Raw genomic sequence first — 25,226 nt, 5'->3', positions numbered from 1 at the left:
AATTGGATAAATTTGATATCTAAAACTATTGGTAATCAAGGATTGATGAGATTCTAGTGGTACTTGTGTACCTTAAGTCATGGCAAAGACATTTCATTATAAGATACCTAAGTGAGAATCATTAAATGTTTAAAATTCCAAGATTCTTTTTAATAAGTGTAATATTGCATAAATACCTCCTACAAGTGTAACTTAGGCGGAAATGAGAAATACATAATGAAAAATGGGTTTTGGTGAAATGAGTCATATGAAGGAACTCTTGTAACTTCATGCCCTCTTATGGCCCATTAGTTAAATTGATCTGAGAAATCCCACATGGATCTTCTTGGACAATCTTATGCCTTTTGTTGTGGCATTAGTGCTCTCATTCTTTCCTTAGACAAAAATCCAATTTGACTAAATCCAAAATTGACCAAGTATTGGCCTTGTTGGATTCTTTTGGGTTTTGGTTTCCATAACCTCAAATCTCTTCTTTTGAATCTTGCAAAAGGGTAAGTGTTTGATTTACTAGATTTTGGTTATTTGCAACCACCTTCCCTACTTGTTTAGGACCCTTTTCCTCCACACTGGGTCCAAAAAGTAAATGTTGCTAAGTGTCGTATTTGTTGGTGCATCAAGTCATTGTTTCGTCAATACCTAAAGTCTTCTTTGCGAATTGCCTAGCTGTTCCTCTTACCGAGCATCAAGCCATCCACTTCTGCTATCCTTACATCCCTTTTTAGACATGCTTATTACCTTTGCCTTCCCAATCCCTAACCTTGAAGTCAAAGTCCTTAAATGTCTAGTATTGAAATCATTAGTTTTTGAACTTTCAACTTTCTCCTTGCCTTCAGCCCATTGGGTACAAGGTAAGAGTTTGTTCCGAGCCTCAATTCTTGATTCATTCCCTTCACTCTTTGCATTTGTCTAAGTCATCTCACTAGACCTATGAGATTTCCCTTACTATCCTACCATTCCTCCATCCTCAATCCCTTGAAAGCTTGATCCTCGCATTGATGTCATCAATCCTTGTTGAGATCATCTACCCTTCATCTCCTTGGTGACGTCTTGATTATCGTTGAAGGTTGGACTTTCGACATCCCTCACTCCCTTTCCTCATTAGCTATTATCGGAATGGATGTTTGGTGCTCAATGCTTAATGAAAGGCTTCTCTAATTAAGGCATCAAAGATGGACATGCTCTTCTTCTAAGCTCAATAGTGGGTGACATGTTGTAGGCCCTAGGCTTGATGCATGATCTAAGAAACCCTATTTGTTCATGGTGCAAAGTTTTACTTTTGATTGTGACTTTCGCTTTCCTTAACCTTGGCTAGTTATGCAAACTCGATAATTCAAAAAAAACTAGCTAACAACTTGGTCAATTGTTGAGTCATTTGAAAATTTTCTCTTACTAAACATCCAAATAGGTATCTATAGTTTGATAAAACGGATTAAAATTGACCAAGTACACTCATCTAGGTTTTTGGACTACTAGTGGATTTGCAAATAGAGGGAAGTGAACTTGAGTTTGCGTAATGTCATAAAATTGATCCCGCCAAAGGTGACTATCGTCCCTTGAGAGCCAAGTTCACAACATACATCTAGATATCTTTAACTAGCTAAACTAATGGAAATATCTTATTATAGATAAGGAGAATAAATATTTTAGTTCTAGAAAAGAAAAGACTAGACGATAGAGAGTTTGTCTCAGCTTCAAGCATTAGTGCGGTGTGTGAATGCTTGAGCAATGTGTTGTAGTCTTGCACGAACTGCGACAAAAAATACTTAGAATTTAGCAAAAACTTGGGTTTGTACTTCAAATAACTTGCAAGATGCAAAAGTCATATATGTGATGAAAATATATTAAATAACATAATTGGAAGTAAATGAAGTAAATAAATATTAGCAAACCCTCTGTACCATCTTAAAATCGATGCACTTGCCTTTTAAGGCCTTCTAGCACCCTTTCCATAATGCCTTTCTTGGACCATAGATGGACTAGTGCTTGGTGCTCTCTTTTCCTTGTTTCCTTCCACTTTCTTCTCTATTCCTTCTGACAATTGCCTGAGCTCTGTGACTCTCCCGTCCTCCCCCTTGGGACCAAGTCAACTTGGATTGGTCAAGGTCAATCCACGTCGACCTTGACCCTAGGGTTTGCGGGGCTTGAAGCTCGAAAAGCCTCGGGGGTTTAATTAGTTTAATCCCGCTCTCCAATCAACTTGTGTTGTTTTCCCAGTTGAAAACTCATATGTAAGGAGACTTGGAGGCTTCATTTTCATAACATACAATCTAATTTCATCTCTCAAGGCTTGTATCCTTTTGAAGACAAGCAAGCTATTCTTTGCATTCAAAGAGTTCAAGCATTCAAGCAAGTGAGATTTCTATCAAGCATTGAAGGATCCTTTGTGGGCATTTCCTCTTCAAGATCTAGCTTATTGTTGGCCATCAAGGGAGGAGATCTACATTGAAGCATTCATTATCCTCTACATTGATGCACATTTACATCCATGGCACAATGATGGGATTATGGTAGATCTGTAGCAAATTGTGGAGATACCCTACATTCCTATACCTAATTCAAGATCTACAACACACTACAAAACAAAATCCTTATTGACAAAGGTTTTAAGCAAGGTGAATCCTAACATTTATCTTGTTTTCAATCATTTACATTTACATTCATCATTTACAAGGTTGATTCCTCGATCTAGGGCTTGACCAAGGCAAGTCCTCAACCAACAAACAACAAAAACCCTTCATTTTCTGTGCAGGAGCAATATAGCAGAATTTTACGTGGGGATTTGAAAATAACTCTCCGAGAGCTTCTTGGAGAAGCTGGTTCAACATTGCTACAATACCCCTAGTACACGTCAACCTCTCTTGAATCCGACTCTCCATGTCGATCTAGACCTTGCTGCTATTGTGGACAAACGATTTCTAGGTTTTGTTCCTTTTGTCATTTCCTTTGGGAATCCACAGTCGGATATTTTTTGAAACAAGTTTGGATCCACGATTTTTGGAGCTAAAATACATCTTCTACTACCCCTTTCAAGGTGAGTCTTTCATATTTCCTTTCCTTTCATATCTTTATCCTAAATCTATATCCTAGTTGGGCTGATTGTGTACATTTAGCATTTAGATTACATTATTTAAGCAATTGGTTCATTCTTGCATACACATTATCCTATAAGGGCCAAAGAGTGTATTTCCTTGTATTGCATTCTTTGTTATAATTCGAATTTGGAATTGGTGCCCTTTGTCCTTCTGGTACTAGCTAATCTAATTCAGGTTATAAAGAGGAATCATATTTGGAGATTTCCCTTTTCCTTCACATACAATCTGAATGGCGTTGTGGATTGAAAAAGCAAAGATCTACATCTTATTAAAGTGTCTCCCTTTTTCCTCTAAACACCCTCGTGTGGTTGAATGCTTCTAATAAACTTGTACACATGGAAGGGAGGGAATATTGTTTGGTGTTGTTTGGAGACTTGCCTTTGTCAAGTCCTTGCTTTGGTGTTTCCACCTCCACAACAGCCATATTGATAGATAGATAGACATAATCAAAGATAAATAAATGACAGTGCAATAGAAACAAACCTCACTTGACGGAGGAAAATCCCTATTACATGAGATATGCAAATAGAAACAAACCCCGCTAGAGGAGCAAAAACCCTATTGCTTAAAATAGATTATCGATATATAATGTGATAAATCCCAAGATGCTTAAAGACACGAGAGAGATGAAGAGATATTACGAAATCATTGCAAGAGTTTTGCTATAGCAAGTGAGAGAACAAGAGAGTTCTGAGAGTGTTACATACCAAATTTTGACCTAATTTTAGAATTTATCTATAGCTGTTAGATTGAATGGATTTTTCTTTCATAATCATGTGAAGAAGGTAGTTATTTATATCTGTTGTATTCATTATGTTAACTGTTTAATGAAGATGGTCGTTATCCATTATTTGTCATGTGATGTTTAGTAGTTGCTTGATTTTGGAATTATGGTTAATAATTAAATTCTTTATCTATATTAAATGTTATTATGAAATTATCATGGAACTTGTTATTATCGTGGAAATATTGCACGGGTAGTTGCAAGAGAAGATGAAGGGGGGAAGCATTGCTAAACGGGATCAACGAAATGGGATATTAGCTTAGTCTCACTATTAGGTTGACAAGTATGACCTTTAATTGCCTTGGTAAGGACCTAGCGACTTGAGCATTAGGATACAATCGATGGACCCGCATGAGCTATTAAATAAACATTTAAAACATAAATTAATTTAATAAAAGATAATATGTACCTCAAATGGTTTTTGATTGATTTTCCACCTCATCATTATAGTGTATACCCATGTACGTGCACATAGATATAGGAATAAAGTGACACCATAATCTTATTTTTATAAATAATATGATGCCACCTCATAAGTATATTTACGTGCAAATAGATGGATATAAATTATAATTATCCTTGATTTATAACCTTCAAATCTTTTTCCATATTTATTCAATTTCTTGCTAAAAACCAAAATGCACACTTGGCATATTTTATTGGCGATCAGGAGCCAAGTCTCTTCCTTTTATGTTACGGCTTCTTGGAAGCCAAAGAGACTTCGAATACTTCTTATATTATGAAGTCGAGAGAGACCATGAACACACAATATATCACTCGATTCCTTGTTCACACATCAACCGAATACTTCTACATTTTTTTTACATATCGCCCGATTTCTAATGCGTTTTCTTTGCAACAAATGCCTTTTTCATTGATTTTTGCTGAAGACGTGGTTGTGATTTACATTGAAAATCGCGACTGAAGATTCATCCTGTGGGGAAGTTGATTATTAGTGCCCAGTAAGACTCCATCTTATTCCAGATTTCTACCAGGTTATGTGGATGTCCAAATCCCAAGTATTGCAATATGTTTTATAATAGTTATTACTGCAATCTAATTATTATAACAGTTAGATACAAATCCAAATTATGAAGCAAATCATCCTTCTTTATAATATCATCAGTTAAGATGAACAAAAGCCAAGTATCCATAACATGTTTTCATACTTTATTTATGCCGTTGAAAGTCATAACTAAATAATATTATTTTGCAATGCTTATAGCTACTTTTCTTAGATCATAGAATGTGATAAGTTGGAAACATATAATATTCTTATAAGGATCAATAGGACAGAGCCGATTGCTCTAAGATTCGAACACCTGGGACTCACCTGTTGTATAGCCATGGAAAGGGTGAAGAGGTGAGATGAGAATCTGCAAGAATAAAGGAAATAAAAGTTAGACATGACAAAACAATTTTAAGTTAAATTCATTTAATAGCTCATGCTTGTTCATACTATTTTTCCCCTGTTGTCAAGTAGAGCTGTGGTGATCGGGTCATTGAACCCATCAGAAAAACCTTGGCCAAGGTCATTAAAGGCATGTTTTCCATCTACGAGCACTTGATGTCAGCAGAGCCAGATATTCATACATCTCCGTCCATAACTGTGCGGACATTTTAAACACCAGAATGCTCAGGTGGTTGTACTAAAAGTATCCCAAGTCTGATCCTGAGGTAGGGAGGGCCTTTCTATTCAATAGATTGCGTGGGGATAGATATGGTCCGAGGTTGGGAGGTTAAGCCCAAGTCAATGCTTCTCCTCTTACCGAAAGCTGAGGCTTGCACAACCAAATAAAGACTCACCTAATATTTCTTATATGTTCTTTCTTTTTCATGTTATGCATTTACTTTACATTTATGTATGTAAATTGTTATGTCAGTTATTACAGTTGAACTTTATCATGATTATTTCAGTTAATCGTTATTTCAGTTATTACAGTTGATCAATGTTACTGTTATTTTAGTTGAACGTTATCATGATTATTTCAGTTAATCATTATTATAGTTATTACAGTTGATCGTTGGTAGTTAAAAGCAATTAATGTCTCATGAAAAGGAATTCATTATTAATTGTTCAATAATTAGTTGAGGAAAACTCTTTCTAGTTTGCCTTTGTTTTGTTATAAAAATCCGTTTGTTACAGAGAGCCAAGACAATGCAAAAGCACAAGAGAGATTGTAGAGATCTTAGAGAATTTAGAGGGATTAATATAGGTGAAAGCATGAATTTGAGGAAAGAAAGAGGAGGAAAAAAAGGTTTCCCATTCATTCTAGAAGGTTGTAAGCTATTCCACTGACAAAAGCTAGTGACAAGTGGAAAGCATGCACAAGACTGGCATTTGAATGTTGGGATGTCAATAGACGAATGTGCAGTGTACAGATGTCCGTGCGAGACGCTAGTATCCAAAAGAATCACGCTCAAAGATGATGGGTGGCAAGGGAAACACACTAATGCAAAGCTAATGTTCGAATATAGCTGGTGACAAGGGCTCTGAGCATCCATAGAGGGAAAAGATTGATGCAAGGGCTAAGATGGACCTACTCAAATGCTAAGGGAATGGACACTAAGATATTCACAAAAAGTACAGCCTAAATTGCAATGGAGGCATGCAAATTTCAACTCTACAGTTTGAACGGAAATGGTTTGCTGCCTTTTGGTTGTTGGTAGTTTCTCTCATATCTAGTTGTGGGATGAAGCTTACAAATGGACCTGATTGAAGGAACATGATGTTGGAGTAAGTTTTTTGGAATCTAATGACAAGGTGGCCTTGTGAAGGTTTTAGGAATACCTAAACATATTTGAGAGGTGCCATATTCCCACAAAGGGCCAAATATCTGTATGGATGGGGCTTGGATTATGTGAAATGTCAAAATGCATAAAAAATATACATGACATCATTAATCTCATGATGACTCCCTTAACTACCAATCTATTTGCGGAGGCTCCAAAAGGGCAGCAAACTCATTTTTCATGGATTTCAAAGGAAGAAGTGACACCCATGCTACATTTATTGATTTGCAAACCCCTTTTTGTTAGACAATTCTTGGGCTGTGATTTGTAGAGGGTTCCAAGAGGGTTTTTGCACTTATTCCTTAGAATCATCAACACATAAGTATGGTAGAGGTATTTGGAGTGATTTTTATGCTTCCCAAACGAGGGATTCTCACACAACTATGTCAAGTATCATTAAGAGGGTTGTGGCTAGGGTTTTGGCCTTTGTCATGCGCTCCTTTCTCTTGCGTCCATTTTGTGGACAATAAGCACTTTGTGCTCTTTTTTTAGGTGTTCTTCCCTTGTTTCTTTAGTAGTGCCATGCATTTTTCATTCTTTACAATAGTAAATTGTCATCCATCCTCTATTTAATGAGAATTATTATATTTTACCCCTCCCCACTTATGTGTTGTGTAAAATTTTCTTACCTTCATATTTGAATGAATGTTCATTATTCTTATATGTTTATATGTTGTTTTAAGTTCATTTGTAAGGTTAAATAATGGTTTAGTTTTCTACCTCTTAGCATTTGTCAAACCTTAATCTTCATACAAACCTCTAAGAGTTGGTAGAAAAGAGGATTGTGCAGGTTCTTTTGGCATTTTGATTACTTATTTGTGCTGTGGTAAGTAGGAAGAAACACCACTTAATCCAGGTGCATTGCCACCCCTTTCATTTTTTGTGTTCCTTCTCCTTTCCCTTGGCAATTGGTAGAATAGGATGAGGCTTTAGGTTTAATTTGTGTTGGGTTGGATCAGCACTATGCAGCTAGGTTGGCCTCCTCTATGGGTTTGATCTCGTTTGTAACATCTCACAGCTTGGGATCACTCCCATGTTTTGTTAGAATGTCGAGCTAGCTTCAACATAGTGCAATTTCAAGATATAACAAGACCCATGTACTTAAAACTGTAAGAACCTTAGCTAATTCTGATTCAAAGTTCATGGACAAGATCCACGTAGATAACATAGGCATTTGGTCAAACATAGTATGGTTATATCATAATGAAATATAAATTATTTCTCAGAAGCATTACATCAAACACTCTTCATACTATCTTTTGTCAACAAGTAGATCACTGTTCTGAACTTGATTCGAGTTTTCTCTTGTAGACTGAGTAGAAAAACCATGACATCATATATATTACAAGTATTTAAAATTCCATTGCTTTCAGATTTGCATATTGATAGTTTGCACACAAATGACAATAATGCAGATTTAAAATACTGTATCAGATTTTCACAACTTTAACAGACATTAATTACAGCTACTAAAGGATGATGCCATTATCATAACCGATGAGTATACAGAATTCCAATATGATCTGTTCAATCTCTACAATAGGCCATCACTGTTTGGAGCTGTTACTCTTCACCAGCTCTGTAGGGACTGAGATTTTTAATCATGCACGACAAAATATATTTGCAGCCCTTGAAATTTTGATAATGCGCAGCAATGATTATACGTAGCACCTCAGACTTAAAGTACCAATGTCGCTTCTAAGCAACTACTCTAACTCATAAGTAGATTTGGGCATTTCTAAGTCCACTGTGGTCTGCAGATGTGGCTCTTGGTATTCATGGTAGAATGTTGTAACAAATGAATTTTCATAACCAATTCAAAGACATCTTAAGATCTATATCTTGTAACGATTACAAAGTAACTGATTCCATTTCACATGACAAAGACTTCTTTTAACAATAACAGGAAATAACTGTATTAATATTTGGTTAAACGACTATTACTAATCCAACTGTATTTTCATGTTCAGCTGATATGACGAGAGACATATTCATTGTAAATAATTTAACCATTCCTAACTGATAACATATTCAGCTGAAAAAATAAAGCAACGACTATCTTCTTTAACTGAAATCACGCTTAACTGAAAGTATGCATATTCTTACTCAAATTTAGATGGCATTTAATTACCCTAATTGAAATAAAAAGGCTATCTAGTATTCATGCTAAATGATTAACAAGTAAAATAGTGAAAAATATATAGTAATAATGGAGGATCCTTTATCTGGTTGTGCAATCTTTGGCATTGGTGAGAGGAGAAGCATTGACATAAGCTTAACCTCCCAACTTCGGACCATACTTATCCTCACACATCTTAACATATTAGAACAACCCTCCCTACCTCGAGATCGGGCTTGGGATGTTCTTCAGTCTAGCCCTCCGAGTTACCGAATGATTTTGAGTGCCCAATCAGTTATACCTATATAATTGACATCTACATACATCAAGTGATCATAGAATGACACATATGCCTATAAACTACCTTGGCCAAGAATTTCCGTTTGGGTTCAACGAACCGATCACCACCACTTGACTTGACAACAGATTCCATTACTGGGACAACATGAGCTATTAAGTGTTTCATTACATAGTTATTCATATTTGATTTCATTCTTGGTTCTTGCAGGTTAACTCCACCTCTTCACCATTTCAATGGCTTCTCTGTCGGTGAATCCTAGGTGCCTGAAAGATTATGATCATTCTGTTTTATTCATACCTCTTCACCATTTAAATGGCTTCATCGCCGATGAATCCTAGGTGTTAGAGAATCTAAAAGTACTCTGATCTTTGTTTTGGAAATTATGATAGCATGGTTATTTATGTTGGTTCATATAATCATTTAAGTTTCTATATCTACCATTCGATTTCATAAATGATGTTTAATCAGAAAGATATTCTATGAAGATCTTTAATGAACTCTATGTAATGTAAGGGACCAACAGCAAGGTATTGTAAATTAATCTCAGTCTAACAATGCATAGCCGGCTACAGTCGGATATTCTAATTAGATAAGGAAGAAGTTATGAATATGAAAACATATATTGCAGTCCTAGCAATATGTAGCCGACTGCATTTGAACATGTAATAACCCCAACAGGTTATAACTTCTTCAAACACCAAAAATCTTTATACTTTAGTGGTTTGACATTTTGTCAAACACTTTGCAAGCAAACTCTGATACCACCGTAATGGTCCTGCTCAAATCCGATCTTAAAATGCTGATTGAAGGCTCGAAGAATTGTGTCAAACACTTTGCATACAAGAGGTCATATGACTGATATAACTTTTCAGATTGCTGCAATGACTCTCGTTTCGAATGGCATCAAAGAGAATGCTTACAAAAAGACTCCAGATTGTCTAAACAATGACCTAATATGAATGTGCAACTAATTTTGGCAATATTCAATACATATATGTGACTTAAACTACTTGCAAAATGCAGCTACAGCAATTAGTAATTATGACAAATACTTTGGATGCAACCTAGGATGGCATTAATGCACTTACAACCAAGTGGCATTAATATAAACACTTAGTATGCAAGATTATAACAATATTTATGCCTAAAAGAGAACTTACAACCAATTGATATTTTGTCAAACAATTGGAATGCAAACTAATAAGCTGATCATCAACTCTAGGTTTGCAATATAGATGGTCTAAAAATTACAACGCTCTTTCAATTGCAAAATCCTAGCCTTCCTTTGATACCAATAATGCCAAATGGCAAACAAAGACAAGTACAATGTAAAATAATGAAGTGCTGAAGCTATATTTTGTACTCAGCTGAAAACCTACGTTTCTCAGAAAATATGCCAAATGAGAAGTGAAGAACCTGATTGTGGATGGCTGTAATATTTTCCTTCAAGGCTGCCCCTTCTGCTTGCTTTTTTTTTTTCCGATCTTCTTTTTCCACTTGCTTTTTCCGGATTTGCTTTTTTTGTTTTGCTTTTTCGAACTGCTCTTTTGGATTGCTTTTTTTCGGAGCTGCTTTTTCGGACTGCCTTTTTTTTTCGGTTTTGCTTTTTCGGCCTGCTTTTTTCAGACTGTTTTTTTTCGGTTTTGCTTTTTCGGCCTACTTTTTTCGAACTGCTTTTTTTTGGTTTTGCTTTTTCGGCCTGCTTTTTTCGGACTGCTTTTTCAGCCTGCAGACCTGCTAGAAATGACCTCCAATAATTTCAGCCTTGCTAAAATTGCCTCTTGAAATGCTGAAAATGGCCTTAGGCCCAATGATGCCCTAGCTGAAGTGACTGAAGTATCACCTCCAATTGTGCAACCCTTCAGAAGATATTTCACTTCCTCAGTTATGCTAATCCAAAGGAGTTTTCGTTCCCAAAGATCAACTGACTATCTGAAACCACTTGGCTCCACAATAGACTATGTGACTGAATCACAATTTGATGTCAAGAGAGAAATAAACAACTGGATGATTAGAATGAAGCCCGGGGTGCCTATTTATTCTTTTTCTCCACTTTCTCCAGAAACTTCTAGAACATTATTTTATTTTATCTATTAGTGACTTTATAAAAAATATTTAATAATTCAAGTCACTTTATTAAATTAATTAAATATAAGGTTACCTTTTAATATTTATTTATTTGATAACTTTATAAATAATTAACTTAATACCACTTATTTATTTAATTAAAATAATTAATTAGTCATCCTCATAAAATATTCATAATTTTGGACAACTTAATTAATTAAATTAATTAAATCAAATTGCCTCCAAAATGGGGACATGACAGAACATATACATAGAAAAATAAGGAATTTATGAAATGCGATTGTGTATATTCATGACCTGTGATTGGGCTTGGACGTGGCTTCTCCCGTCCTTGGCCAGAACTCCTGTTGGCTATTTGTTCACCCGCTAGTCGAGACTTGATTACAGATTCTAGACGCCGACAGAGTAAGGGAGAACAAGGTAATGTTGGTTGAGTAGTTGGAAAGACAGTTTTGGCTGAAAATGATTATGCCCAGCTTGCAATGGGAATGTAGCAGATAATGAAAAGGAGAGAGAGTGATACTGCCTTGGTCGATTCACGGTCTCTGTTTCCAAGATGTCCATTCAAATTCAAAAACATTAATTCAATTTGAAAAAGAAGAAAATAAAGAGGGAAAAGAAATAAGGAAGAAAAATGAGGAGTTGAAGAGTTATAATTTTTATTTTATTATTATAATATGTTCTTATATACGTTCACATAAGTATATTGATGAGGTGACATCATTAGATTATATTATTATAATTTATTGGTGCCATTTCATTTTTATATTTATGTGTTCGTATGTAAGTGTTTATTGTAATGATATGATAAAAATTAATAATCAATCTCTTAAGGTATGTATTATATTTTAAATTAGATTATTTTATGTTTTTCCTATATTGTTTTCTTAATAGCTCATGCGGGTTCCATAATGTAACCTGTGGACATGTCATCATATCCCTTCCAAGGAAGTCTAAGATCATACCTGCCGATCTTGATGACTGAACCAAATGAACATCCCATTCCGATGATCCCGTTTAGCAATGCTTCCCCTCTTTTCGATCTTCTCCTACAATCACCCATGTAAAACATTCTCGCCAAAATATTAATTTCATAGTAATACAAAATAGAACATATTAATCGCTAATTTAAATCAACAACTGCTAATCATCTAATAACAGTTATAGTTTATCGACCATTTCATCAACAGTTAGTACAACGTATATAAATAACTAACTCATTTCACGTGATCATGAAAAGAATAATTCATTACCGGCCATATCATCAATAGTTAGTACAATGTATATAGATAACTAACTCATTTCACATGATCATGAAAAGAAATAATTCGTTAAACCAACAATTATGATCAAATTAAAAATTAGGGCAAAATTTGAGATGTAACAAATGTATTTATAGCAAATACTTCAGCTATGGCTTCTTCGCTTGCGGCAAAGGAAGAACCAATAGAAATGCTTCTTTCTGAAATATTTAGCCCAGAACTATATTACAAAGTATTGAGCACAATAATCCTTCAATATTTGTAGCCGTAGTACCCTTGTGCAATAGAGGATGAAAACCAAACTTTGTGATTGTTATGATCAATATAAGGGAATGGGCCCACAACATTTTGGGAACTATAGCTTTTATACAAAACTTTGATATATTTTCTCCTCAAAAAATTGGCTCCAGCACAGTTAACATTCATTAATTAACCTGAATGCTAGAATCACATTTGCGGTGATATCTGCTATTATGAATTTCGAACTTTAGAAAATATTAGTGGACCGGGTCCCACTAATCTTTTGGTCAATACTCAGAATGAAATATTTTAACAGCTGACATAATATTTACATGTGATAGCTGGGCAATATTTAAATATTTATTATATTTATTTATTTCCCGCAGCACATGAAATATTCTTTATTTTCCCAAATCAGATGAAAACATCTCAGACTGTAGATACATTGTATCTACAAATTTCTCTCCAGTGGAGACTTCACCAATTTTGCATAAGTGTGCATAAGTGTGAACTCCATCCTGAATCCACTCCCAGGAAGAGCCAGGTTTTTGTCCAGCTCCTCTAATCACTGAAGGTTTTTGTCTCCAGCAATTCCCAATGCAAAGCATCAGTAAAATTCATGAAATCCAATATAACATCTAAACATGTCTAAATGAATTGCAAAACCCTGCTTTTATAATAATTTGACGGACCTTCTAGAATTTCTCATTGAGTGGCTTCCTGAACAAGCTGGAGAAGTTCATTAAATAAAGTTACTTTATAATATATCTTTATTTTAGTCAGTTTTAATTTAGTTAAAGCCATCCTTTTATTATTTAGATTTATTTGGACAACTTTAAAATAATTAATTTAATAAATTAACTCACCAAAATTGTGCACATCATAGACATAAGACCCTGCTTAAGTAGAGAATGAAACACCTTCCGAAAGAAAATGAAGATATAGATTAGGTAATGCCCTCTAAATGTGATGCCTCATGCACTGGAGATGGATGGATAATACGATAGGTTGAAGAAGATCCATACATGTCATACATAATCTCTTGCCTTACAAAGAAGTAGACCCATAGATGCATGCTGAAGTTCTTCCGTTTTGGAAAGAAATTGTGGGAAGAAAATACATAATTTCTTTACAAATAGTGTCATGGTCTCTAGGTTGGTGATGAGAGGTGCTGGGCTCAGATCATGTGCCCTAGGTCTAACTGAAGATGGTGACAATTTGAAGCATGGTGCAAGTTATAGTAGCATAGGTGCTAAAGTCTAAGGGGTAACAATTATCTTGGAATTGTAATTGAATAGGAAGATCAAGTTTCAATCGTGTTCTTTGGATCCCCAAGGTAGTATGCACACAATATATACTCAAGTTTTATCAAGTACTTCTCCCATTGAACTACTGCTAGAAAGAATGATGGTCTTGTTATGCTGAATCATTGGGAGTTCATTTAAGGCAATGCTAAACTCGATAGAAATAGGTGATGATGGTAGAATATTTGTGCATATCATTGAATTGCTTTGCTCATCTATCAATGTGATCACATTGGATGCTTGCAATCAAATTTGTTGATGTTCGATAAAATGGTATAGAGTAGAAGCAAGAGTGCCCATTGGTGGGAGATGATCTGCAAGGCTATCAATTGGAATTGGATGATCATTAGGATCTCCAAATGTGGATCTAGATAGCATAAAGATATTGTGTTAGTCAATGTCATCAAGATCACATGTCATGTCAAGGATCCCAAGGACTTTCCTCCTCTTGTTTTTTCACTTTTCTTTCTGCTTATGTTCGAGAGGTTCAATTTCATAGAGATAGGGTAAAAACTCTTTCCTTCGCAAATTGTTTTAGGAGCCCACCATAGCAAATCTTACTGTTCTCCTAATTAAAAGATACGAGTGAAAGGAAACAAACCCTAAGCATGATCTACTCATGATTAAGTCCTTAAAAGGAGATTGAACTTGTTAAAGCATTAGAGAACGACATTAGCAATCCTTCCTTAAAATGGAAACTTATAATTGATTCAGTGGACAACAAATAACTCTACTCTTACATAGAACTTGGACCTCGTCTTGCTTCATAATTTCTAAATCCCATGCGAGGAGAATCACAAAACAAGAAATTTTGTAGTACTAACTAATTTAGAAATTAATGATAGTGAAAAGAGGAAGAGAAGAATAAAAATCACCATATTTAAACCTAGAAATACTCCACAAAGAGAAAATCTAGGCTTTGGGGAAATTGGCTACCACTCATATTATATTGTAAATTGACAAAGACAATCGTACTCCACTGGAACTGGTACAGTCTACCTCGTTCAATTCACCAAGATCTTGCATATGGATGAAATTTGTCCCGTACTCCTTCAGTTGTAAATGCCATATGGTTACCTATGCGTCTGTGCTTCTACCTCTCACCAGTTGCAGCTTAATTTTGAAAACAGATACAACATACAATTTTTGTTGATTTGAAAATACAAAGTAGACAGGTAAAAGTATAAATCTGTGTCACACTCTAGACCATCTAAAATGTTTCTGTCAATATATTTTCATTCAGAAAGTTCTCCCTTGGAACAATTTCATCTGAAATCCAAATTCAAGTTTTTTCTATTATAAGTTTTGAATAAATGCAAAATTTCTTTCCATTTTCAGGAAATTTTGATACTCTAAACTTCCACTGAATTTTTCTTTAGTGAAAATAACCTTTTTCGAAAGTATAGAAAATACCTTCTTAGAGTTTGCAAACAAGATTCCAAGCATGCTTTTTTAAGTTGTGATTATTTTTAATATGTTTTTTCCTTAAATATTGTAAGTAGGCTATTAAAAATTAAAAATAGGACGATGATAATTTGATAGAACATAATTGTAAATGAATAAAGCTTCTATCAGACTCTATGTTTCTTTTAAATTTTAATCACAGGTTACCAACAAGTTTGTACTTTTACTTGCAGGTATGAGAGCAGATGTACCTTCTATAATGCTGAGTAATATGTTCAATATGTAATACCTTCAGTATAAGTGATTTGCCTTGTATGTGAGAGCCCAGTCTGCAATATTGGGGATCTCTGGTTCTCAATCTGCAAAATGTTAATCTCTGTGTATCGATCTGCAATATGTTAATCTCTGTGAATCGATCTGCAATATGTTAATCTGTGTGTATCGATCTGCAATATGTTAATCTCTGTGTATTGTGAATGCAATATAGATAAGATATAATATCAGATGGAATACAAATGATAATGAGCAATATGATATATGTTGATCTGCTGGTGAAGGTATTGAGCATTTATTTATTTCGATGTCAATACTACAGGCATCGGTGTACATATATATTGATTCCAATGGATGCCTTCCAAGATAGGTCGCGATCCTTCAATATCAATAGTCACGAGTTTCCAAATTGATTAGTTAGTATTAACTAATTAATCTGATCTTCTACAGGATCAGATTAGTTAGTTAGTACTAACTAATTTGTGACTGATTATGTTAAACATAAGAGATATATTGGATCAATCCATAGGACCATTATGTTTGGTATCGAATGCAAATATATATGTACAGATTTTATCTTAGTTTGATACGAAGTGCTCGATCAGATTTAAGATGCATTATCAGACTGGGATTATATATGTATGTGGGTGTATGTAAAACATACATGCACATACATGTACAATCTGTAGTCTCTGACCGACACTATTCAATAACACTCCCCATTTGCTAGGGAAGACAACTAAGTATGAATTTTAGATATCACCTTACTCGTGATATCAAGGAGTATAATGCATATCAAGTCTCATGATATTCATATATCCTTGTTATGGTATGTGCACTAACATCACGTCGCATGATGTCTACCATAACATATCATGGTGTCTCATGATTATCTCATGAGGAACATAATGATTTGAAAGACATCATGACTCATGATATCTCATCAACATGTTTCAAGAGATCCTACTCTCATGACCTACAAAAGATATCATGTCATATGAAATCCATCATGATAGGAAACATTTTAAAATCATCACTTCACAATGTTAATACAAGTATACATTATTAGAAAGATCATCATCTTAATGTAATGTATATAGGTAGAGGGCCCATAAGTCATAGAGTCACACATATGACAAAAGAGTTTACACATTAAACATCTTTGAATGTATATAATTTTATACATGAAATAAATTTTAGATACTGAGTCTCGGTTACATTTCAATCATACCAAGTTTCTTTCTGAAGTGCTCCACTTTAACTTTGGAAAGAGGCTTGGTGAGAATGTCTGCAGTTTGATCACTAGTGTTTATATATTCTAACTGAATGGCTTTTCTTTCTACCATATATTTGACATAGTGAAAGAAATTTCAATATGCTTGGATCGATCGTGGAATAAAGGATTTTCAGATAGCTTGATACAACTTTGATTATCACATAGAATGGTAGTAGGCAATAGAGGTTTTCCAAATAGTCCCACAATGAGCTTCCTAAGCTGTATAGCTTCTCTGGTTCCCAAGGCAACTGCAATATATTCTGCTTCAGTAGAGTTTCGTGCAATGGAGGATTGTTATTTGCTTGTCCAAGAGATCATAGCGGATCCTAGACTGAAACAATACCCAGATGTACTCTACCGATCTGCTACACAGCTAGCCCAATCAGAATCTGTGAATCCATGTAAATCAAGATCAATATTCTTGTATTTAAGGCTGTATCCAACAGTACCCTGTAGGTATCTCAAAATATGCTTAGCAACAACAAGATGAATTTCACGAGGTTCACACATGAATTGACTTAAAGCATTTATTTCATAGCATATGTCAGGTCGAGTGTTAACCAAATACATAAGTGATCCAATAATTTGTCTATAGAGTGTAGGATAAACAAATTTGGATTTTGATGTAGGCAAGTTTTTCTCCATGGAACTGGACATAGGTCTACAGTTCAACATTCCAAATCTTTTGAGTATATCAATAGTGTATTTTCCTTGATTCAAAAAGATACCATTTTCCTTGATTCAAAAAGATAACATCAGGTTTTTGCCATACTTCCAGTCCTAGAAAATAGTGAGGAATTCCCAAGTTTTTCATTTCAAATTCTGAAGTTAAATCTCTCTTGCATTGCGTAATAAGGTGATCTTCTCCTGTGAGTAATAGGTCATCAACATAAAGATTTAAAATTATCATATCACCATTGATATATTTAAAGTAGAGATTTGGATCAACAACATTTTTAGAGAAATTTAATCTCATGAGTTATTTCTCAATTCTTTCATACCAGGCTCAAGGAGCCTGTTTGAGTCCATATAGAGCCTTCTTTAGTTTGCATACACGAGTTTTTGCATTATGAACTATAAATCCTTTAGGTTGCTCCAGATAGACTTCTTCTTCTATTGTTCCATTTAGAAATGCAGACTTCACATCCATTTGGTGAACCTTCCAACCTTTGGCTGCTGCAATAGCTACCATAGCTCGAATAGAAGTATATTGGGCTACAGGTGCAAAAGTTTCTTTGTAGTTAATGCCTTCTTTCTGTGAGAATCCTTTGGCAGCAAAACATGCTTTATGTTTTTCTATGCTACCATCTGCAACATGTTTAATTTTGAACAACCATTTGGAAGAAACAATTGATTTTCCCTTAGGTCTTGGAACTATAGCCCAAACATCATTTTTTAAGATGGAGTAATATTCTTCTGTCATAGCATCCTTCCAAGCTTGTTGTTTGAGGGCTTCATCAACATTTGTTGGTTCAGAATTAAGAATTTCACTCATCAATGTATTATATGTTAGTTTGTGGGGTCTTTTGCTTTTTTTGAATGTTCCATCAAGTGCAGCAAAATTTTCAACTTCCTTCAAAATTTTCTAAGCCCAAAGTGGTTGTTTTCTTTTGTTGGAATTTTGATCTTCATCAAGACACTCGTTCTGATTTTCTGATTCAGGTGGACTTTCATAAGAAGTGTCTTCAGGATGTTATGACTGAGTTTCATGAGTAGAACATACATCTTTGTTTAAGGTAGGATTGTGATTTTCTTGCTCATCATAATTCTTTGATCTTTTAAAAGCAATATCTTCCTCAAATATAACATCTCTACTAAGTTCTATTTGTCTTTGTCCAGGAATGAATATTCTATATGCTTTTGATGTTTCACTATATCCCACAAAGATTCCTTTTCTTCCGGAGGGTTCTAGTTGGATGTTGTGAAATCAAAATTGTTTTGTAAGAGGCCACGATTGATGGTTTTTATTTTGTAATATAATTATCAAAAATAAGAAATGTGATGGTAAGAAGCTTGTTGCTTCCTATTTGAGAAAACCACAACCTTTTATTTGGTCGTGGGTGTTGTCCCACATTTTGTCATCTCAAAATGTAGGTAATAGTACAAAACTTTTCCAATAGAGTTTTGTGTTTTTCTGAGACATTTCACTATTTAATTGGCTAAGATTGATGAACCAATTGTTCCCAATTCATATAATGAATCCTTTTATTGTAGGCTATCGTCAAGTCTTTATGTTTTTCAGCTTGTTAGCCTATACTTGATTTTTGAAGCCCTTAGGAGTCTCTTTTGTGTTTTTGAGTGTTTGTTTAGATTCTTTGTCTTTTTGTTCCCTTCAATTTCGTGCATATAGTTTTCCCTTCGATTCAATATCTCTTGGGGCTTAATCAAAATTATCAGTTGTTACGTCCCAAATTTTGACCCAATTTAAAATGTTCATATAGCCGTTGAGGTTTCGCGTGAAGTTAGTTGACAATTAAAATTTGTTATGATCATGGTAAGATGGTTAATCATTATAATTTCATATGAAGATGACATGTTAGTTAATCGTTATGATGTTATTATATGACTATCTTGAAATCTTAGAAAGTTTGTTTTTCATCATAGGAAGTAGAATGGTGGTTAGCCGTTATGATGGTTTATGAATAATTTGTTATGGTAAACTATTATTATATTGAGGAATATGATATAATCGTGGAGAATTCCGTACAAGAGCACGTCGAAGGGTTGGAAGCATTGTCAGAAAAGAATTGGACACGGGGGCACCAACACCACTAGGCAAATACGTATGAACCTTGAATCACCATGGCCAAGGGTAAACAACTAGGCAAGCAAGAGTGTACGTTGGACTATACCATGAGCTACTTGGTCAAACATATAAAATATATTGCTATACAACCAGTCCTCTAAAAGTCTTCTGTAACTCACTAAAAACTTCATAACTCTTTCCACGAACATAGATATAGCATCTATACACATCCCACAATACTAGTCTAAGTTTGCGTAACACAACTTAGCAACAACAAACCTCGCTGAACAAAACTGTCTCTGCAACTCTGCTGTAACTGTTTGGAAAGCTAATATGTTGACATCAATGACAAACCAAGTCATGAATGCAACACATAAGCACTCAACCATCTCCAAATCATTACTTATAATCTATCTAAGGCATTCGTCAATCTCCCATTGGCATTCATGCCAACAGAAGCTACACGTGGACTTGACCCAGAGTTACAGATGGTAGAAGTTTCGTCAGAAGTTACTGGGTCTTAGGCACCTCCAAGGGCCTTAGGTGAGCCAAGTTGCTCCCTACCCTTGCAAGTTGCCCTCTTCCTACCATTCTGAATTAAAACTTTGGATCACAACATAGTCGCTTTTTCAGATTTTCAGATCTGGTATTTGAATCTGGTTTACTGTCTGCGAACTCTTTGCATACACATCTATCCCACTGTTGACCTACATCTTGTATTCTTCACTTCCCATTGTGCATAGCCATATTCAATCAACCCTTGCAGTGAAGGAATCCTTCCATCCTCTTGGCGCTTGAACCCCCTTGAGTCTAGTGGATCAGCTTTCCTTAGTGAAATCATTGTTGATTTTCCTAGTTTGTACTTTCATCCTAGGCAGAGTCCCTCATGCCACATTCTCTTTCATCACAAATAGTAGTACATGTTCTTTTAAATTTGCAAAGTTTACCTATTTTAAGAAAATAAATTGCACTGAAACCCATTTGCTAAGTTGATTAATTCAACCCCACAAAAAAACCTATTGGTGTAGTTGGTGTTGGACTTTGACTTTCAGATGTAAAGGTATCCCAATTGATATTTGTAACTACAAAAGAACTTAACTATCAAGACTCAGTTCAAATCAGTTGAAGTAGTTCAACCACACAAATGAATCTGATGGTTATAATGGTATCTAGAATTTTGCTTTTAAATTGTTAAAATATCCCAAACTTAATGTCACGGAACTTCTTTTAAAATTATCTGCCAATTCTTTTATGGATACCAGCTTGTGACAATTTCAATCATTTAGAGCTTAATATTAGTATAATTTATTATAGCGAGGTTTAAAGATAACTTACATTTCTAATTCTTCTCATTATTCTCACAAAGCACGTTAATCTTTAATATGCCGATATTTGATAGTGTTCTATAGCACATGAATATGATTTGTGTAACCTACGTTTTCCTCAGTTCAGGTATTTTTTTCAATCATGAAGTGATTCTCAATGCGAACATCAAGGCCTTACAACATGCAAAATTCAGGTTGAAGATCTCTTAAAGACCATAAAATGGGACGAGAAAGGATTGGTTGTGGCAATAGCTCAACATATCAATACAGGAGCTATTCTGATGCAAGGTTTTGCAGACAAGGATGCTGTTTCCAGAACATTGTTGTCTTGTAAAGCCACGTTCTACAGTCGTTCCCGGTCCTCACTGTGGACTAAAGGAGAGACTTCCTCCAACTTCATAAATGTGGCTGATGTTTTTTTTGACTGCGATCGTGATTCGGTGATAATTTTTGAACTTCTGCATTTTGTATTGCTTCTTGTATTTTCCAGTCTATACGAATTAGCAATCCTTAAATTAATTTTTCTGTTGCTGCAAATTTATGGAAGCCATTGAATACAAACTCTTGATTTTGCAGATAATATACCTTGGAAAGCCTGATGGTCCAACGTGTCATACAGGGACAGAGACCTGTTATTTCACTGCAGCATCTGATTTTGTCAAAAACTCGAATGTACAAGAGCTGCATTATCTGACATTGGTTCTTTGTTTGCAAAGTTTGAAGCATGTTATAATACTTATTTGTTTATTGAAAAGAAACTTTCCACAGTCAAGATTCAATTTTAACAATGAGTGTTCAAAAAAAAATATCAATGATTTGAATATATGGACATTTTCTAGAGAAAATTGCTTACTCATTTTAGTTTGTATATTCTCAGGTTGAAGTAAAAAGACAGCCACGTACATCACTCTATTCTCTAGAAGATACCATTCTTCAACGAAAATCAGATTTAGGGGACGATTTTAGGAAGCCTTCATGGACAAAGAAGTTGTTGGATGACCAAAAGTTACTTTGCTCCAAAATACGGTATACACCTTTTCTTTCATGCATGGGAAAATTTGTTTCAGTTTGCTTCTAATATTTTATTTCCTTTTTGTGTTATTACCTTGTGTAATGTCCCCAAAATATGAAAGAACTTTGTAATGTACCAGGCACAATAAACACAAAGAAACAGTGTCAGATAATGTATATTTCAAAATTCACAGAACATCACCAATGTTTGTACCAGGGAAACAGCATAAAATATCAAGGGGTATTCTCCCAATGTATTTCTGTGTTGGGAATCACAGAGATCAATATAGCTCTATCTGAAAAATGGTTTATTTCAGAATGTCCAGGTTTGGATGTATGCTGTGGATAACCCAACGGGTGTATGGATCTCTGATGACTGAATTTGAATTGCCTCTACCCAATGATATCTTCTAAGTCTTCTGATTCATAGAGATTGAGCTTTACTTCCGAATGAAGATAGGAGATCGCAGTTCATGTATCTAAGAATAGCATCCTGTATATGCAAATTCATCTGAATAAACCAGAACGTTGAATCTGTGTTTGCAGTCCACGATCTGATGGAGGAAATGCAGTTTGCATCAAGCAGACTTTTGCTAAGAACAGGCGGTATCACTGGGTGTAAGTTAGTGGCATCCAGATACACTGATTTACCTGCTTGACCCCCACAAGGAGACAAACAGATACGTTGATTTCCACGACGAGGATCTGGACTTCTTCTGGCGCAGGATATACTCAATCAGTATTTCCTGAAGCTTGTAGTTTCCATTTGAATTCTTACGCTGGTTCTGTCACTTATGCTACAGGTTCAACCTTTCTTAGATCTGTGATCTTGCACCTGTACATAAAATAGTGCTCGCTGACTTGCAAGCTTGAGAAGGAAACATGAAAAATACTGTTGAGGTTGGATTTAATTAGGCATGCCTTTTGACATCATTTCAAAAATGGCTGCGAGACCTCATAGGACAGGTGGTGACCATTTGCTAGCTCACAACATTATAGAACTAGTCCGTCTTCAGCTTGCCAGCTAGCGACAAGGTAAAGCTTTGACCCTTAACCGTCTAGTCATCGACTCTTGGCTTATGAATGTTGAGAACAAACAAATTCGCGACCTGCTGCATATTTAAAGGGAGAAAACACTTTTCGAAAACTAGTGACCACATGAATTAACACATTAAAAGCACTTGTGAGATCACTAGACAAATGACAACATTTTTTAGACCTGCGATTTTGCACCCGGACATAAAGTAGTGCTCGCTAAGTCACAAGCTTGAGAAACAAACATTAAATATGCCAGTGAGTTTGGATATAATTAGGCATGCCTTTTGACATCATTTAAAAAATGAGAAACAAAAAACCAATCAGGACTTTTGGGGTGAAAAATCAATCAAAACCCAACATGATTTTTGGGTGAAAAATCAATCAAAGCCCAACATGATTTTTGAGGTGAAAAATCAATCAAAGCCCAACATGATTTTTGAGGTGAAAAATCAATCAAAACTTGACATGATTTTTGAGATGAAAAAATAATTAAAACCTGACATTACAAAGCTTCATTTTTTTAGGAAAAACGGTAAAACCCAACATATAAGTTTTGAGGAAAAAATTACAAACCTACAAAGGAATCCCACACAAATTTGCGAATTACAGAATCAGAAATTTTTAAGGGAAAATTTATAGAAACCCACAAAAATTTTTTTTTGGGAAAAAAATTATGAAAACCCGCTAGAATTTTTGAGGGAGGCAAAACACAAGACTTTGCATGGTAAAGTAGCACATGCAAACACCATGTAAGTACATGCAACAAACATGTAACCCTCAAAAAGTAGAGACCCAAAAAATTTGAAGGGTGACCTACAAGAGAGCTCAAAAAACCCAAAAAGAATATCTTGTTGATTTCTGGATCGACTAGTGCGAAAATTGAGGCACAAAAATTGACGCACCCAGAAAAAATAGACGACAACCCAGTTGAGATCTCAAAAAACCCATCAAGAATTTGTATACTTTTTTTTGGATCTGGTACAAAAAATAAGGGTTATGAACAAAAATGACCGTGCTGCAAAAAAATTACAAAAATGGCAGAAATGTGCAGAAAAACTAGACAGAATCTGGATAGAAATGGGTTGCAGAACCAAACCAGAAGTTGGCAGATTCAGATCTCTCAAAATGGAAACCCTAGTTGGATTACAGAGAGAGTTGGAAGCAAATATGCATGTAAATAATTTTAAAAATAGAAGGCAGATAATTTCAACTAAGAAATTATAATTATTTTCGAAAAAACTTAGAGGATTGGCTCTGATACCATATTACAAAGTAATTGGAAAATATTTGCTTGTTAGTAATAGTGATCAAGAGATCAATTTATAGTAGAGACTAAATGATGTTTCGTTAAGAAACAATCGTAAAGAATATAAACTTTCTATTCTAGCTAAAAGAAAACTAATAATTATCTACAACTAACTAAAGAAAAGAAACATTCTATTCTAGAAACAGAAAACTAAATATTAGAAACATTCTAATATTTATAGAAGATTGCAATAGATAACCATTAGATACTAAACAGAGATAATCGTAATACGAACAATTGAAGAAAGACGCTAGAACTTTGAAATTTTGGGGCAATTCAACAACACCGCTCGATATAACTATTCGCCAATTTATTGATGCAACCGATGTCCACGATTTGGGAATTGGCGAAAATTTGCCATTGAAAATACCACTGATAAGAGGGCTGTCGTAGATTTAAGCAGCATTTGCTTGAATAGTTGTAACTTGTTTTGGAAAACATAGATGAAAATATAGGCATTCCAAAACAAAGTATGGAGCTTGGCACCGTCAGTAGAGGTTCAACAACCTTTGCTTATTTCCAATATCTTCACTTTCTTTAAGAGGTGGCCCACAATTAAGAGAAATTGGGTCTTCCTGTTAACCAAAATGAATGGAAGAGCGCAAGCAGATTCGAAAGGAATAGAATGGTATAGAAAAGCCAACAAAGTAGGGCACATTGATGACAAATCAGAGGATGGAAAAGTAAATGGTGATAAATAGAAACATAGTATGGTATTGAGTTTTCAGTAAGGATAAAAACTTATGTTTTCTAGTAAGGATAACTAGCCCCTTTTCTATTGTTTGGTTATGTATCCTAGTTAGTTAACACCCCAATTAATACAAATTTACTTGGCGATAGAACCATGAACTTTTATGTACTCTC

The 25,226-nt window shown here is 34.9% G+C and overlaps 1 protein-coding gene across 2 annotated transcripts in view; it reads left to right on the top strand.

The window, feature by feature from the left end:
- The window catches only part of LOC149543659 (histidine biosynthesis bifunctional protein hisIE, chloroplastic-like), a 97,176-nt gene that overhangs the window by 1,733 nt on the left and 70,217 nt on the right, over positions 1–25,226 (top strand). For both annotated transcript variants that reach the window (XM_089798418.1, XM_089798417.1), the window contains exons 2-4: positions 21,202–21,447; positions 21,584–21,679; positions 21,885–22,033. In XM_089798418.1, coding sequence (XP_089654544.1) covers positions 21,202–21,447; positions 21,584–21,679; positions 21,885–22,033 — 491 coding nt within the window. The remainder of the gene's footprint in view (positions 1–21,201; positions 21,448–21,583; positions 21,680–21,884; positions 22,034–25,226) is intronic.

Source organism: Cupressus sempervirens, chromosome 8 (assembly GCF_028749045.1).
Source record: "Cupressus sempervirens isolate cs-2001-9-10 chromosome 8, ASM2874904v1, whole genome shotgun sequence".
In the NCBI taxonomy this organism is placed as follows: domain Eukaryota; kingdom Viridiplantae; phylum Streptophyta; class Pinopsida; order Cupressales; family Cupressaceae; genus Cupressus; species Cupressus sempervirens.
Note: the sequence above shows the minus strand (reverse complement) of the source record. Positions and strands in the feature narration are given on the sequence as shown.